Here is a 17,906-nt window from a genome sequence, read left to right on the forward strand (position 1 = left end):
TACAAATTTCATTTGTCGTTCAGTTTGTCAAGAGATTTAAAGCGTTGTTTTTGAAGAGCATGCATGTGCGTACGTGCTCTACCACGTAAGAACGAGTCTATGATTGAATCTGGAATTAAAGCAAAATAACTGAGAAAAATTTGAAATAATCTTCAGATGCCATGTCCGTAATTTATAGCAAAACATCTAGCATTAATTCGATCTCAAACTGATTTTTATTACTCCCAACAACTGCGTGACATCATTAACTAGCGTGGTTGAATGACCAATTTGCGACAATACGGTTCCGGGAAAATTCGTGACTAGCTAGTTGATTTCTTCAACGATGCATCGTACTATGGTAGTTAAGCAGCGAGTTGTGTCATTGTACGGGAAACGCACGACAGATCAGCTGGTAAGGAAAGAGAGGGCTGGATCCCCCATGGAGCTAGTGGTCAAACCACTAAAGCGATTTTGCCCTTCTCCACTCAGCCTACGAGGTCTTTTCTATCAGTACGGCTGCTAGATGTGCCTTGGCCGACTGTAGACTGATCATACGTAACTACTACATCATTGGGAGGGATGCTCCAAAGTAATGTTTTGGGCTTCCCCGCCTGGATCAGGGTTTGCTTCTTAAACTGCACTCTCTTCCTGTCAAACACGGCGCCACTTCTTTAAGCTGTGCTTAACAGGGTGCGGGAGGTGGTTTCAAAACCTGATTGTTTTCCTGGATTTGTTTCACAGCTGAGGGGTGAGATTTGGCATCCAACCCATAGACTCTCCGTTGAATCAAGTTCTCTCAACAGAAGTTCAAGAGATCATTGAGAGTGAAAGGGCTGCTTCTACTAGGAGTTTGTACGCCCTTAAATGGAGGGTTTTCGCCCAAATCCTGTGTTGAGGACCTGTGGTTGTTGAATTACAGCTGATTCGTCTATTCTTGCATACATAGTGTGAGCTGTTTGATGCGGCAGATGTTAGAATCGTTGCCTGTGTTGCACAGCATGGTTTTTATTTTGGGGTGGAACAATGAAGGGAGGAGTGTGTTTCTTTTTGGCAGGGGTTTGTTTGTTTGGGTGTCAATTTTAAATATAAACAGTATTTCTCAGAAATCGCAGAAATTACTGCCCCTTTAAGGAACTGATTGAGCTTTTCCGCCTCGCATGAATCATGAAAGTTAGACAGTCATTCAGACACTTAAGGCTCAGTCGTATAATATTTGTGTTTGCATGGATGACAAGTGATGAGCCTTCTGAGATGTGAACTTTTGTCCCACTCATTCTCAGAACATCCTACCAGAGATATTGGGCGAAAGCTGAAAGCAGCTCTGAAGGAGCAGCTACGAATGATTCATGAGAAGATTGAAGCCAGAAAGATCGCCAAACTAGCCCTTGCTGAGGTCCGTAGTGTTTTGGCTCAAGAGGAAGGGGAGAGACAAGCTACTCTTGCTGCTAAAAAAATCAAAGAAGAGGCAGAAGCTAAATTACAAAAGGAACGGATACAAAAAGAACAAGAGGAGAAACGAGCCAAGGAGACAGCAGAGAGGGAGCGAGAGAAACAAGAAAATCTGGCCAAAGAAAAAGCAGAAAAAGAAAAAATTGCGAAGGAAAAATTGGAAAAAGAAAGACTGGCCAAAGAAAAGGCAGAAAAGGAAAGAATCGAGAAAGAAAAGGCAGAAAAGGAAAGAATCGAGAAAGAAAAGGCAGAAAAAGAAAGACTGGAGAAAGAAAAGGCAGAAAAAGAAAGACTGGAGAAAGAAAAGGCAGAAAAAGAAAGACTGGAGAAAGAAAAGGCAGAAAAAGAAAGACTGGCCAAAGAAAAGGCAGAAAAAGAAAGACTGGCCAAAGAAAAGGCAGAAAAAGAAAGATTGGCGAGAGAAAAGGCAGAAAAAGAAAGACTTGAGAAAGAAAAGGCAGAAAAAGAAAGACTGGCCAAAGAAAAGGCAGAAAAAGAAAGACTGGCCAAAGAAAAGGTTGAAAAAGAAAGACTGGCCAAAGAAAAGGTAGAAAAAGAAAGACTTGAGAAAGAAAAGGCAGAAAAAGAAAGACTGGCCAAAGAAAAGGCAGAAAAAGAAAAATTGGCCAAAGAAAAGGCAGAAAAAGAAAGACTTGAGAAAGAAAAGGCAGAAAAAGAAAGACTGGCCAAAGAAAAGGTTGAAAAAGAAAGACTGGCCAAAGAAAAGGCAGAAAAAGAAAGACTTGAGAAAGAAAAGGCAGAAAAAGAAAGACTGGCCAAAGAAAAGGCAGAAAAAGAAAGACTTGAGAAAGTAAAGGCAGAAAAAGAAAGACTGGCCAAAGAAAAGGCAGAAAAAGAAAGACTTGAGAAAGAAAAGGCAGAAAAAGAAAGACTTGAGAAAGAAAAGGCAGAAAAAGAAAGACTGGCCAAAGAAAAGGCAGAAAAAGAAAGACTGGCCAAAGAAAAGGCAGAAAAAGAAAAATTTGCCAAAGAAAAAGAAGAGAAAGAAAGACTTGAGAAAGAAAAGGCAGAAAAAGAAAGACTGGCCAAAGAAAAGGCAGAAAAAGAAAGACTGGCCAAAGAAAAGGCAGAAAAAGAAAAATTGGCCAAAGAAAAGGCAGAAAAAGAAAGACTGGCCAAAGAAAAGGCAGAAAAAGAAAGACTGGCCAAAGAAAAGGCAGAAAAAGAAAAATTGGCCAAAGAAAAAGAAGAGAAAGAAAGACTTGAGAAAGAAAAGGCAGAAAAAGAAAGACTGGCCAAAGAAAAGGCAGAAAAAGAAAGACTGGCCAAAGAAAAGGCAGAAAAAGAAAAATTGGCCAAAGAAAAGGCAGAAAAAGAAAGACTTGAGAAAGAAAAGGCAGAAAAAGAAAGACCTAAGAAAGAAAAGGCAGAAAAAGAAAGAATGGCCAAAGAAAGGGCAGAAAAAGAAAAATTGGCCAAAGAAAAGGCAGAAAAGGAAAGACTAGCCAAAGAAAAGGCTGAAAAAGAAAGACTGGCCAAAGAAAAGGCAGAAAAAGAAAAATTGGCCAAAGAAAAGGCAGAAAAAGAAAGACTCGAGAAAGAAAAGGCAGAAAAGGAAAGATTGGCCAAAGAAAAGGCAGAAAAAGAAAAATTGGCCAAAGAAAAGGCAGAAAAAGAAAGACTCGAGAAAGAAAAGGCAGAAAAGGAAAGATTGGCCAAAGAAAAGGCAGAAAAAGAAAGACTTGAGAAAGAAAAGCCAGAAAAGGAAAAACTTGAGAAAGAAAAGCCAGAAAAAGAAAGACTTGAGAAAGAAAAGGCAGAAAAAGAAAGACTACCCAAAGAAAAGGCAGAAAAAGAAAGACTTGAGAAAGAAAAGTCAGAAAGGGGAAGAAAGGAGAAAGTAGAGAAAGAAAGACTGGAGAAAGAAAGAGAGAAGGCACCAAAGGAGAAAACAGAGAAAGATGTAAAGGAGAACAAAATTAAGGAAAGAGAAGATGTGAAAGAAAACAAACAAGAAACGGTGGCCAAATTAAATAAAAAAGCACATGCACAAAAAGTTGATGAAGCAGAAAATGAAAAAGAATCTGCGGATGAACAGAATACCAAAGAGGAGAAAATACCTACCCGTGGTTTACTTAAATCTTCAAACAAAAAAATCAGGAATTAAATAATAGTGAACGGCCATAACTGAGAGATTTAATTCAATAAACATTCAAACTCCTAAAGTATTGACCAGGAACAGTGTTGGAAGTAAATAGTTAAAGTCCGTGCGACTCTATTCAGCTCTTCCGAGCAAGACGAGGTGCTAATAACGGATGTAGAGTTGAAACTCTACACCTCTGTTATTGTGCTGTAGCTTCAGCTGAGAGAAATCAGTCGTAACCGACGTGTCGAGTCCGACTCGTCTCAGCCAATCCGCTCGCTCGGATTAAACATGTAATTAAACATGAATTCTCCGATTCATTAAGAGCTTCAGTCCAGGCTGCATTTTAAATACATTTAGTCAGTTATATAAATTTGTGTTTAATAGATTTAATTAGTGAATATTTATTTCAAAACTGCTCTAGTTGCAAAATTAAATATCAATTGTAAGGTTATATATTTACAAATATTATTCTCTTTGCTTAAATGCAGTTAGCTACTTTTTATTTGCTAACTACTTTTCTTTTAATGGTACACTGATTAGGGCTCCTTTACACAGGACTTTGTTTTTGGGGATCGAATCACAATCATGACTGAATTTCTCAAACCCGTTTGGTGCCGGTCTTTTAACTCTTTACCTGCCGTTAGCGATCCGTGTTTCCACTGTTATACGGTAGGGGGCGCTGTTACACATCTTCTGAAAGAGTACTGACTCTCCAGATCTAAAAACAACCGAAGAAGAAGCAGAAACAAGCGACAGAAGCATTGCTGACGCACATGTCAATTATAACCTGATCCTCCAACATTCAATAGCGTATAATAAACGTTTCTGAATGAAGTGTCGAACCCATGAAGGGTTAACGACTGAAGCTTTGATGTGTTGATGGACTCGATCGACTCTATCTGCGTGTGATCATCGCTCTGAATCCCATCTGGACGAAGTCTCTGACAAAACACCATTTTCACTGTTTTTTTTTACTTTTTCTTTTTTTCACTGTTGCTTTTTTATGACATTTACCCACATTCAAGTGTTGATTAAAAAAGAACGCATGATCAAAAATGTTGGTGCTGGCTGGCAACTTTTTTTAAAACGCTTGAAGGGAAAGAGTTGATGAATGTGTAAATGCATAATAATGTTCATAATATATATTGTTTGTTACAAAAAATCTAAATCCTTGACTTTCCCAGACTGAGATGGTTGTATATGGGCATAGAAAACTCAAATCTGTTAAGTGACTTGAAATCTTACGAAGCACCTAAAACGACATTGTGGTGGAAAAAAATTGAGATGAGAGGGAAAAAATTGTTTTACAACTTTTGCGTTCACTTGCAATTATTTTGCTTTCCTTGAAAAAATGTCGCGTTCGCTTGGGAAATTTTTGCATTCGCTTGTAAAACTTTTGCGTTTGCTTGTAAAACTTTTGCGTTCGCTTGTAAAACTTTTGCGTTCGCTTGTAAAACTTTTGCATTCGCTTGTAAATCTTTTGCGTTCGCTTGTAAATCTTTTGCGTTCGCTTGTAAATCTTTTGCGTTCCTTTGAAAAAACTTTGTTCGCTTGCAAATCTTTTGCGTTCGCTTGTAAATCTTTTGCGTTCGCTTGTAAATCTTTTTCGTTCGCTTTTGCGATCCCTTGAGAATATTGGCGTTCACTCGATAAAAAAAATTGCAGGCAAACTTTGTGTTCACTTGCAAAACTTGTTCTCCCTTATAAACTTTAACTCACAAAACTTTTGCGTTCCTTGAAAAAACTTTGCGTTCGCTTGCAAATCTTCTGTATTTGCTTGTAAATCTTTTGAGTACCTTGAAAAAACTGCGTTTGCTTGTGAAACTTTTGCGTTCGCTTCTGAAACTTTTGCGTTTGTGCGCAAAACTTTTGCGTTCCCTTGAGAATATCGGCGTTCACTCGATAAAAAAAAAATGCAGGCAAACACAAAGTTTCTATGTATTTCACGAGAGAACTCAAAAACATTGACATAATTTTTCCTCCAATCATATTTTTTCCATCACCATGTCCCTTTAGGGCTCTGTAAGATCCTGTAATAATAGGAGTTTTAAAATTGCATTTGAATCTTTTTCAAGTTTTTTCTTCATTTGTTCCTGAATGTGTTATGTTCACTCTTTTTTCATGAATACAATTTTTGTATACAAGTGTGAATTGTGTGACATTCACTGTGTAGCGATTAGTGAGCGGTTCTAAACATTGTATGTGCAATAATGTGTTAAACACGTATGTTGTTTCATGTGCCGTAAGTTCAAAACCACGAGATGCAATAACAGAGAGGAGATTTAATTATTATTATTATTATTATTATTAATAATAATCTCTTTTCACACTGACAGCTTCGCTCAGTCGTTGTTGAAGAATTACTTTCATAATGACAGTCTGTCATTTTTTTATTTTTAAGGCTAGTTATACTTGTGTGTGGTGTGAACACAGTCTATAATGCAAAACACATCAGATCGAGCATCAGTTCTGCTTTTCCTGAGCGACCGAAAGCATGAAGCCGTCGTATTACATTGAGGATCTAGTGTTTAACATTTGCTTTCATTCATTAAGAGGCGAGTGTATTTATAACCTGCTTTGTTTTCAACTAAATTTGCAGATCAGAAATTGTATGCTAAATTGTATGCATTTTTTTTCTTACTTATAGTTGTTTTATATATGTTTACAGGTTTTTCTCATCCAGTATAGTGAGATATTGATCATATCTGCTTTAGTTCTTTGGTGAAAAACCATTTATTGTTGTGTGAAACATTTAACTGTGTTATTCGTATAATACCAATCATATAATGGCATGTTTTATGGTGTTAAATTTGAAGTGTGTAATTTCTTCACCACTTGAGGCATCGAGATATGATATCACACCAGATATGATTCTGGGAAAAACAAAAACGTCTGCTGAATTATGTTCACATCTGCCGTTGTTTCATGTCTGACTGCTTCAACACGAGAGAAATCAACATGCGAATGACTGAATTATAGTGCATATTTATGTGGGATAGGAAAAAGTTCTTCTCATCATTTTAATGTATTTATTGAAATGGTTTATTAAGTGTTTAATGAAACTAAGCTGTGGTTTAATATTCTGAGATAGTATGAAGGTAACTGCCTCCAATAAATGTGAATTTTTCTCTTATTTAAAATATACTTGATCTGTTTGAAACATGGTCTGGTTTACTCCGTGTGTGTGTGTGTGTGTGTGTGTGTGTGTGTGTGTGTGTGTGTGTGTGGGTGTGGGTGTGGGTGTGGGTGTGTGGGTGTGTGGGTGGATTAAGCCCTGACTTTCTTCTCACAGTTCTTTTTTTATTCTCTTCCACACAAGATGAATTGTACGAAATGCACATTTTATGTAAAAAATGAATACGATTTATTAGATCCCGATGCTGTATCCCACATCTGACCATCCATTTTGAGAAGGACTTCAACTTTTAATTATTTGATGGTGCTGCTTAACACCGTATCCTAACCAGACATGCCATGTGAAACGCGATAAACGCGATAAACTTTTCCATGTTAATAAGAGTTTTTGTCCTAAACAACTGCGGAACTGAAGCTTAAAGTATGAAGATGATAATCTCAGGTACTGTTTATGTGCTTAATTTAAAGTTAAAGTCCCCCTGTAGTCAATGATTTTATCCTTTAAATCTCATCTTTTATCACCAAAATGACATATTTAGAAGTTTTTTCCTTGCAAAAAAATTCTTCATGCCTTAAAATATCTTGAACGTAATTCGACACCCTTGCCTCATTTAATATTCGAGGTGGTTCTATGAATATGCAAATGAGCCCCGCCTCCACTCACTCACTCACTCAGAGATCCACTCGTTGATCTTATTGGTTACAAGGTAGTTTGTGACGTCAGAAACACCAGCGATTTCAAAGCGTGTTTTTGAGACTGTCTTTGGTTCACTGCAGTTTTAAGGAGAAAATACTCAGCAATGCTGTCGACTTATGAATTTACACATGATTTGTCTTAAAGCATCTTAAAAACACCACATAGACCACTGCAATCTTTGATTGATTTGTTCGCATCACGTCTGGTTAGGATACAGTGTAAGCTATTTTTTTAATTGTGTCTGATTTTACTCAACATTCATACAGGTCTGACTGAGAAGCCTGTTACTGTGGCATCAAGCAACAACGCCTTAGAAGAACAAGGTAAGGAAGACGGTGAAAACAAATATTCATAGACTAGGATATATTCTCACATGCAGGACTCAACTTGTCATGCATAATCTGAGTATTATCTGTATTATCATATTACTGTATTATCATGTCTGATCTGAGTCCAATGCTTCCGGTGCCATTCGAACAGTACACACGCAAACCATTAAAAATCGCATAATATACTGTAAACTCCCAGAGCGTCAGAAATGAAAGAGTTCAAAGAAACCAAGCATGTTTCCTCATGAGGATTTGCCCTCCATGCATATAAAGATTTGAATGGTTTTGACTTTGTTCACACACAATATAGATATATTAGCCAATATGGGCCAGATCCAGTAAATCAAAATACATTTTATTTTATTTTTTTAAATTAGAGTGGTGGATAAATTGTGTAGATAAACATAAAAGAGATTTACCCTTGTTAGGGCTTATAAGAACAAGATTTGTGATTATATCACACACGGTTGTGAAGTTATTAGCGAAATCATAGCACCCCATTGCAACAGATATTCACAAAATTTGGAACATGCAGTCGTTTTCACACGATGTACAAATATATCCATTTTTAAGCCATTCACATTTAATGTTATTAATCACTGAAATTTGATGGGCTTCTGCAGTCATATTGGAGGATATTTTAGGATGTTTTTCCTATTTTCTCATTCACTGATAGTGGTAGCGCCCCCTATAGGTGCAGTTTTACCAAGTTTTTATTATGCTTGTCTTTGCTACCTTTCAATGAATTAACATTCTTTTGATAACTAGTTACTGTGTGCAAAATATTCTGAAGATTGGACCGACGGCCTTAGAGGAGTTCGAAAAGGGTTTTTCAGAAGGTTAAAAGTGTCGTAAAAAGTTATAGATGGTAAAGAACTCTGGGCCAGTTGCATAAACCTGGCCACTATGTGAAGTCTCTACGTGTCTTAATAATAGTTAGTTTGATGAACTAGCAGCAAGACTAGTAAGAGGTAATCACTCTTACTTTTCCTATTCAAATTAGGCCGATCCACTTTTTTGCAACTCTTTTAAAAGTTAAAACCAGTCTTTAAGTTTTTAAGACTAGTCTTAGCCGTTTATGCAACCAGACACAGATATTCAATCTTTGACTAAATCCCTACAGAATGTAAATTACACCGCAGTGGGAAAACTCAGCTCAAAATGCACCTTGAGGCTTCCAGAATGAATATCCAAAATAAAAAATTGTCTTATTATAGCGCCACCTAGTGTCGGACAGATGTGTGTCTGGAGTCTCTACAGTTTACTCTCTGATGCCCATTCACTTTTATGGCTCACTTAAATCACTTAGGATTTTTGGACATCAGACCTCATTTCCATGTTAGCCTGGGTGTTATTTATCAGTGGAGACAGTTTTCAAAAATTTCCATCCAGTCATTCCAGTGTCATAGTTCGCCGGTGCCAGGCTAGCGCGAGTCTACGGTATCTGCTAGCCTGCCATTAAAAACAGTTTTACCCACTCCACAGTCCACCAAAAGCAAATACATTATAACGCCAGACTATCGATGTAAATGTCTGTTGAGACAATAATGTTAGAAATCAAACTATTCTTGCATCTCAATGATCGCATTACATTTACAGGAACTAGTTTCTCAGCAGCGGCGGAAGTTTACTTTGCTCCGGTTAGTAGTACTGCGCCGAAAAGAAAACACAGAACAGAAGCGCACTACAGTCGGGACGTCTAGCTAGCTAGTAGTAGCCTTGAACATCGATATTGAAACATTGGATTGTAAACTAAGGAATTGGCACATGGTGATATACTCTGCTTCTGTAGTGATGATGTCATCGGCAGGGAAATACACACGCGTGATCATCATGTGGACCGGCTCTCTCGGCTGCCTAGGTAACTTAATATCACTCCGCCGCTGCTGTAGACTGTGCTAATAAATACAGGGAACAAAGTATATCTATTGCAATGCGAGTCATGTAGTATGATTTCTAACATTATTCTCTCAACAGACATTTACATCGATAGTCTGGCGTTATAATGTATTTGCTTTTGGTGGACTGTGGAGTGGGTAAAACTGTTTTTAATGGCAGGCTAGCAGAAACCATTGACTCGCGCTAGCCTAGCACCGGTGAACTATGACACTGGAATGACTGGATGGAAATTTTTTGAAAACTGTCTCCACTGATAAACAACACCCAGGCTAACTTGGAAATGAGGTCCGATGTCCAAAATCCTGAACCACCCCTTTAACTCAGTACTGACTCAATAGTGTTTCCTATTGAGAATATGAATACATTTAGAAGCAAGAAGCAGTTATCGGAGCCAAGCATGTTAATGGCAGAGATGCGCACTGTTCAACATGATGGTTTTGAATTGCTTGAAATATGATTGGAATCACTTTAAAAGAGGAAATTAGAGTAAAGTGCAACATGTGCAGCGCAAGTGTGTCATATCGGCTACATACAATTATCATGAGAACATCATAATTGTGTGTTTGGGACATGGATTTTAATGGTGAGACTTGTTTTTTGTAATCAGGCTCTCAGAAATTATATAAAATTTGGATTTAGATTTATCAGCCAATATATCGGTTATCAGCTTTCAGATATAAAGAATTATCGGTTATTGGTATCTGTATTTTCATAAAGGCCATGGAGACACCTTTATGGTTTTAAGGCTTTTAATATACAGTTTTAATATACAGAGGTATGAATGTTGTCATTTCAGAGTTACATGCAGAATCTCTGCCCGGTGAGAACAATGGTAAGATAAATATTTTATTAGTCATGTATTATTTATGTATTTATTTTTATATGCTAAATTTCTAAATGTGTGTCCTGTAAAGACTCTCCGCATGAATCTACACCCAGTGCTGAGCCTTCATTAGAGTCGAGCGAGTCTGTGTTTAAAGCGTCCTCCTCTCCTGAGTCTACGACTGAGACGGCAGAGTTAACAGGAGAAGTTAAGCTGGAGTCCAGTGGAGAAACTGAAGGTGTGTTGAGCTGGGTAATGCTGGGTAATGTGTTAAAGTGCTGATGCGCAGAAATATAAACTCTGGGCTGAAACACAAACTTCAGGATTCACTTGGCCAAGAATATTAATTGTTTTAATTTTGTTTTTGTGTAATTGCATTAATATTAAAGGTGCAGTGTGTGATTTTTAGCGACATCTAGCGGTTCGGTTGCGAGTTGCACTAAGGGCTCAACCCACTAGCAAGGGCTCAAGCTACGGTGGCTGAAACTGGACAAACATATCGTCGTCTGAGACGGCAGAGAATAACCAGAGTAAACCAAGAGTGTGTAACATTGTCACTGTTTCTGTACCACAGTCCATTATAAACCACAACATGGATAAAGTTTACAAAGCCATAGTCAGATGAGGATCAAGGGTTTTAATATATAATATAATAATAGTAATCAGCTGATTGTCTCACAAACGTAACTAGCACATTTCTCCCCACATATCAAACTTATAATACAGCGAGGGAGAAGAACCACATGAAACTATGCAACTATATATTTTTTCTAATAGGGTAGTAAAAGTTTAGCTGGCTAATATGAGCTGTTACTGTGGCTGAGCTGGTTAAAGCGTTAAACCTTGTTTAAACTCGACGCGTCCGCATGAGCCCAAAGGTGCGCACGGCAAAAATGACGTGATTGTAACAGCGCACGCGCCTCCGCATCCCCTAGACACCATTTACTACACACAATAGGCTTTTTTTCTCTGATTTTGAAAACTCTGCGTGATCGACTTAAAATGCTTCCAAGATCGACGGGTTCGTGATTCCTGTAACTGTTTTACGGTCAATGACAAGAGTACTAATCAGCTGTCTCACGAACGTAACCAGCACATTTATCCCCACATAGCAAAGCCATAACACAGCGAGGGAGAAGAACTAAGTTACATGAAACAATCCAACTACATATTTTACACCACTGACAAGGGAAAAGTCACTACTCACGGTGTTTATGGCTAGCTTCTAGCTTTCTTCTTCTCTTTCAAGGTAGTGACGAAACGCGCTCTGCAACGCTGTTTGTTCGCTGTCGGCTACGGTAGAAACATGACGTCACAATATGTCGACCTTCATAGAAGGGGGTGCCCGCGGTTATGTAGATATAAATGCCTCATTCTAAGGTGATAAAAACATTACGGTTTATTAAGTAAGTTCTTTATACACCACTGAAAACATAGTTATGGATGTCATATTGCATTTCTGTTAATAGATACTCAAAATTTTTACACATTGCACCTTTAAACTTTAAAATTAAACATATTTAAAAAAGTTTAATTATCAGTTAATTAGTAGTCAAATTGATTTAAATTGACAAAATTAAATTGCACATAAGGCAGTTTTATGTCTTTTTAATAATATAAATGTTTCTACTCCAATTTGTTAATGCAATCAAAGACTGTAATAATTTGTTTTCAAGACGAATTTGCAGATCTGCTATGAATAGATTCTCATTGTGAAAAAGTACACACTACATTTTAAGTTGTTTTCAATTAAACCTAATGCTATGTTGCTGATTTACAGCCAAAAAGAAGAAACCAAAACTTCTTAATAAATTTGACAAAACAATCAAATCTGAGATCAACGCTGCAGAGAAATTACGCAAGAAGGTAACAGCGTATACTATACTGGCAGAATAAGGGTTTTTTGTTGAATTTGTTGACCGTATAATAGAAGTCTGTCTTTCTTTCAGGGCAAAGTTGAGGAATCCCTCCGAGCTTTTGAAGCTCTTGTCCAGAGATTCCCACAGAGTCCGAGGTGCCGATACGGTAAAGCTCAGGTAACACATTAGCATGAAAATTAACATTAGATATGTTTTCATCCAAAGTTGTGAATTTAACTTTTGTGCAAAATTGTAATCGCACAAAACATTTGTGGATAAATCAGCGTTTACATTCCATGTGTTCAAGAGAACAAAATCAGTGTATCAGTAATAAAACTGTAAGTTTCTGCAGTCTTTCTCGTTTCCCTCCATCATAAACGAGTGTGTCTCAGAGCGTCAGACGAAACACAGTAAACGCTGTCGTGTTCTCGTGTGTGCGGACGCTGGTGTTCGGGAACACACTCGTGTGTGTGTGTGAGACGCTTCTGGAGGGAATTAAACCACATCATTCTGATCACACACTTTGACTCCAGCGTTTGCCATTGCCATCGATGCTGCGATGCCATTGGTCCGCTGGTTACTCCAGTTATCCAATCACAGCTGATGCTGAGGAAAAGCTACATAAGTTTTTGAGGGATTTATTGAGGGATTTATTCAGTAAATCGTAGTTTATGCACATGTTGTGTCATCAGATAAAAGATGTATCCGCCTCAATTGATTTTTATGCACATTTTTATAATTTATGCACATTGATGGTGTTTCCATCAATTGCAATATCCCAAAATTCGCATGAAAATATGATCACTCTCCTACTTCTGCTTCAGTAGAAAGCAGTTCCAGTGTGTTTCTGAGGAGTGTGTGTTTCTGTGGAGTGTGTGTTTCTGATGAGTGTGTGTTTATCATGATTGTGTGTTTCTAGTGAGCGTGTGTTTCTAAGGAGTTTGTGTTCCTGAGGAGTGCGTGTTTCTGAGGAGTGCGTGTTTCTGAGGAGTGCGTGTTTCTGAGGAGTGCGTGTTTCTGAGGAGTGCGTGTTTCTGAGGAGTGCGTGTTTCTGAGGAGTGCGTGTTTCTGAGGAGTGCGTGTTTCTCATGAGTGTGTGTTTCTAAGGAGTGTGTGTTCCTGAGGAGTGTGTGTTGGGGGCAGTCATGGCCTAATGGTAACAGAGCTGGACTGGTGACCCAAAGGTTGCTGGTTCGATTCCAGTACCGGCAGGAATATGACTGAGGTGTCCTTGAGCAAGGCACCTAATCCCCAATCGCTCCCCGGGTGCCACTCAAGGCTGCCCGCTGCTCCGGGTGTGTGTATCCACGTTTGCAGTGAGTGTGTGTTCACTACTCACTACTCTGCTCCTAATGTGTGTGCACTTACTTGGATGGGTTAAATGCAGAGGTCAAATTCCAAGTATGGGTTAGCATACTTGGCCATCACGTGTCACTTTCAATTTTCAATTTCCTGAGGCGTGCGTGTTCCTGAGGAGTGCGTGTTCCTGAGGAGTATGTGTTCCTGAGGAGTGCGTGTTCCTGAGGAGTGCGTGTTCCTGAGGAGTGCGTGTTCCTGAGGAGTGTGTGTTCCTGAGGAGTGCGTGTTCCTGAGGAGTGCGTGTTTCTGAGGAGTGCGTGTTTCTGAGGAGTGTGTGTTTCTAAGGAGTGTGTGTTCCTGAGGAGTGTGTGTTCCTGAGGAGTGTGTGTTCCTGAGGAGTGTGTGTTTCTGAGGAGTGCGTGTTCCTGAGGAGTGCGTGTTCCTGAGGAGTGCGTGTTCCTGAGGAGTGCGTGTTTCTGAGGATTGCGTGTTTCTGAGGAGTGCGTGTTCCTGAGGAGTGTGTGTTTCTGAGGAGTTTGTGTTCCTGAGGAGTGCGTGTTCCTGAGGAGTGCGTGTTCCTGAGGAGTGCGTGTTTCTGAGGATTGCGTGTTTCTGAGGAGTGCGTGTTCCTGAGGAGTGTGTGTTTCTGAGGAGTTTGTGTTCCTGAGGAGTGCGTGTTCCTGAGGAGTGCGTGTTCCTGAGGAGTGCGTGTTCCTGAGGAGTGCGTGTTCCTGAGGAGTGCGTGTTCCTGAGGAGTGCGTGTTCCTGAGGAGTGCGTGTTCCTGAGGAGTGCGTGTTTCTGAGGAGTGTGTGTTTCTGAGGAGTGCGTGTTCCTGAGGAGTGCGTGTTCCTGAGGAGTGCGTGTTCCTGAGGAGTGCGTGTTTCTGAGGAGTGCGTGTTTCTGAGGAGTGTGTGTTTCTGAGGAGTTTGTGTTCCTGAGGAGTGCGTGTTCCTGAGGAGTGCGTGTTCCTGAGGAGTGCGTGTTCCTGAGGAGTGCGTGTTCCTGAGGAGTGCGTGTTTCTGAGGAGTGCGTGTTTCTGAGGAGTGTGTGTTTCTAAGGAGTGTGTGTTCCTGAGGAGTGTGTGTTCCTGAGGAGTGTGTGTTCCTGAGGAGTGTGTGTTTCTGAGGAGTGCGTGTTCCTGAGGAGTGCGTGTTCCTGAGGAGTGCGTGTTCCTGAGGAGTGCGTGTTTCTGAGGAGTGCGTGTTTCTGAGGAGTGCGTGTTTTTCATGAGTGTGTGTTTCTAAGGAGTGTGTGTTCCTGAGGAGTGTGTGTTTCTGAGGAGTGTGTGTTTCTGAGGAGTGCGTGTTTCTCATGAGTGTGTGTTTCTAAGGAGTGTGTGTTCCTGAGGAGTGTGTGTTTCTGAGGAGTGTGTGTTTCTGAGGAGTGCGTGTTTCTCATGAGTGTGTGTTTCTAAGGAGTGTGTGTTCCTGAGGAGTGTGTGTTTCTGAGGAGTGCGTGTTTCTGAGGAGTGCGTGTTTCTGAGGAGTGCGTGTTTCTGAGGAGTGCGTGTTTCTGAGGAGTGCGTGTTTCTCATGAGTGTGTGTTTCTAAGGAGTGTGTGTTCCTGAGGAGTGTGTGTTTCTGAGGAGTGTGTGTTCCTGAGGAGTGTGTGTTCCTGAGGAGTGCGTGTTTCTGAGGAGTGCGTGTTCCTGAGGAGTGCGTGTTCCTGAGGAGTGCGTGTTCCTGAGGAGTGCGTGTTCCTGAGGAGTGCGTGTTTCTGAGGAGTGCGTGTTTCTGAGGAGTGCGTGTTTCTCATGAGTGTGTGTTTCTAAGGAGTGTGTGTTCCTGAGGAGTGCGTGTTCCTGAGGAGTGCGTGTTCCTGAGGAGTGCGTGTTCCTGAGGAGTGCGTGTTTCTGAGGAGTGCGTGTTCCTGAGGAGTGCGTGTTTCTGAGGAGTGCGTGTTTCTGAGGAGTGCGTGTTTCTGAGGAGTGCGTGTTCCTGAGGAGTGTGTGTTCCTGAGGAGTGCGTGTTCCTGAGAAGTGTGTGTTTCTGAGGAGTGCGTGTTTCTGAGGAGTGCGTGTTTCTGAGGAGTGCGTGTTTTACTGAGGAGTGCGTGTTTCTCATGAGTGTGTGTTTCTAAGGAGTGTGTGTTCCTGAGGAGTGCGTGTTCCTGAGAAGTGCGTGTTTCTGAGGAGTGTGTGTTCCTGAGGAGTGCGTGTTTCTGAGGAGTGCGTGTTTCTGAGGAGTGCGTGTTTCTGAGGAGTGTGTGTTCCTGAGGAGTGCGTGTTCCTGAGAAGTGTGTGTTTCTGAGGAGTGTGTGTTCCTGAGGAGTGCGTGTTCCTGAGGAGTGCGTGTTCCTGAGGAGTGCGTGTTTCTGAGGAGTGCGTGTTTCTGAGGAGTGCGTGTTTCTCATGAGTGTGTGTTTCTAAGGAGTGTGTGTTTCTAAGGAGTGTGTGTTCCTGAGGAGTGTGTGTTCCTGAGGAGTGTGTGTTTCTAAGGAGTGTGTGTTCCTGAGGAGTGTGTGTTCCTGAGGAGTGCGTGTTTCTGAGGAGTGCGTGTTCCTGAGGATTGCGTGTTCCTGAGGAGTGCGTGTTTCTGAGGAGTGCGTGTTCCTGAGGATTGCGTGTTCCTGAGGATTGCGTGTTTCTGAGGAGTGCGTGTTTCTGAGGAGTGCGTGTTTCTGAGGAGTGCGTGTTTCTGAGGAGTGCGTGTTTCTGAGGAGTGCGTGTTCCTGAGGAGTGCGTGTTCCTGAGGAGTGCGTGTTTCTGAGGAGTGCGTGTTTCTGAGGAGTGCGTGTTTCTGAGGAGTGCGTGTTTCTGAGGAGTGCGTGTTCCTGAGGAGTGCGTGTTTCTGAGGAGTGCGTGTTTCTGAGGAGTGCGTGTTCCTGAGGAGTGCGTGTTCCTGAGGAGTGCGTGTTTCTGAGGAGTGCGTGTTTCTGAGGAGTGTGTGTTCCTGAGGAGTGCGTGTTTCTGAGGAGTGCGTGTTTCTGAGGAGTGCGTGTTCCTGAGGAGTATGTGTTCCTGAGGAGTGCGTGTTTCTGAGGAGTGCGTGTTCCTGAGGAGTGCGTGTTTCTGAGGAGTGCGTGTTTCTGAGGAGTGCGTGTTTCTGAGGAGTGCGTGTTCCTGAGGAGTGCGTGTTTCTGAGGAGTGCGTGTTTCTGAGGAGTGCGTGTTTCTGAGGAGTGCGTGTTCCTGAGGAGTGCGTGTTTCTGAGGAGTGCGTGTTTCTGAGGAGTGCGTGTTTCTGAGGAGTGCGTGTTTCTGAGGAGTGCGTGTTCCTGAGGAGTGCGTGTTCCTGAGGAGTGCGTGTTTCTGAGGATTGCGTGTTCCTGAGGAGTGCGTGTTCCTGAGGAGTGCGTGTTTCTGAGGAGTGCGTGTTTCTGAGGAGTGCGTGTTTCTGAGGAGTGCGTGTTTCTGAGGAGTGCGTGTTCCTGAGGAGTGCGTGTTCCTGAGGAGTGCGTGTTCCTGAGGAGTGCGTGTTTCTGAGGAGTGCGTGTTTCTGAGGAGTGCGTGTTTCTGAGGAGTGCGTGTTCCTGAGGAGTGCGTGTTTCTGAGGAGTGCGTGTTCCTGAGGAGTGCGTGTTTCTGAGGAGTGTGTGTTTCTAAGGAGTGCGTGTTCCTGAGGAGTGTGTGTTTCTGAGGAGTGCGTGTTTCTGAGGAGTGCGTGTTCCTGAGGAGTGCGTGTTCCTGAGGAGTGTGTGTTTCTGAGGAGTGCGTGTTTCTGAGGAGTGCGTGTTCCTGAGGAGTGCGTGTTTCTGAGGAGTGCGTGTTTCTGAGGAGTGCGTGTTCCTGAGGAGTGCGTGTTTCTGAGGAGTGCGTGTTCCTGAGGAGTGTGTTGGGTTGTGTTGTGTGTGTGTGTGTGTGTGTGTCTGTGTGTGTGTGTGTGTGTTTGCAGGCAGAAGATGACTCTGCAGAGAAGAAGCGCAGTAATGAACTGCTCCTGAAGGCTTTGAACACATACAGTAGTGTGTGTTTCTGAGAAGTGTGTTGTGTGTGTGTGTGTGTGTGTGTGTGTGTGTGTGTGTGTGTGTGTGTGTGTGTGTGTCCAGGCAGAAGATGACTCTGCAGAGAAGAAGCGCAGTAATGAGCTGCTCCTGAAGGCTGTGAACACATACAGAGAAGCCGCTGATCTCCCAGACGCTCCTCCTGATCTGGTGAAAGCGTCGCTGAAGAGACGAGCCGACAGACAGCAGTTCTTGGGTACTTCACTTTCACTGTTCATTTGTTTCAATTACAAACCAGTTAGTAAAGGCCCGATGTACTCACTGGGACGTTCGAAATGCACAAGCTGCGGTTTACTGTTACTGGTCAGAATTGTTTTGAAGAAAAACATTTATTTTTATAATGTTTTATAACACCCCCCACCCCCCACATCCAATTTTTTATTTCAA

The 17,906-nt window shown here is 41.4% G+C and overlaps 1 protein-coding gene across 16 annotated transcripts in view; it reads left to right on the plus strand.

Moving 5' to 3' along the window:
- The window catches only part of unm_hu7910 (un-named hu7910), a 52,080-nt gene that overhangs the window by 20,842 nt on the left and 13,332 nt on the right, over nt 1-17,906 (plus strand). For 7 of the 16 annotated variants that reach the window (XM_077201504.1, XM_077201499.1, XM_077201501.1 and 4 more), the window contains one exon: nt 1,263-6,671. In XM_077201504.1, the coding sequence (XP_077057619.1) occupies nt 1,263-3,559 (2,297 nt within the window). In that variant the 3' untranslated portion in view covers nt 3,560-6,671. Of the gene's footprint in view, nt 1-1,262; nt 6,672-7,636; nt 7,694-10,394; nt 10,431-10,512; nt 10,660-12,201; nt 12,288-12,370; nt 12,458-17,564; nt 17,716-17,906 lie in introns of those variants that run through there. The other 9 variants (XM_077201515.1, XM_077201508.1, XM_077201511.1 and 6 more) reach the window with 4 other exon arrangements.

The sequence above is a fragment of the Siphateles boraxobius genome, unplaced genomic scaffold (genome assembly GCF_051911475.1).
Source record: "Siphateles boraxobius isolate OS27281-9 unplaced genomic scaffold, OSU_SipBor_1 48, whole genome shotgun sequence".
NCBI classification, from domain to species: Eukaryota; Metazoa; Chordata; class Actinopteri; order Cypriniformes; family Leuciscidae; genus Siphateles; species Siphateles boraxobius.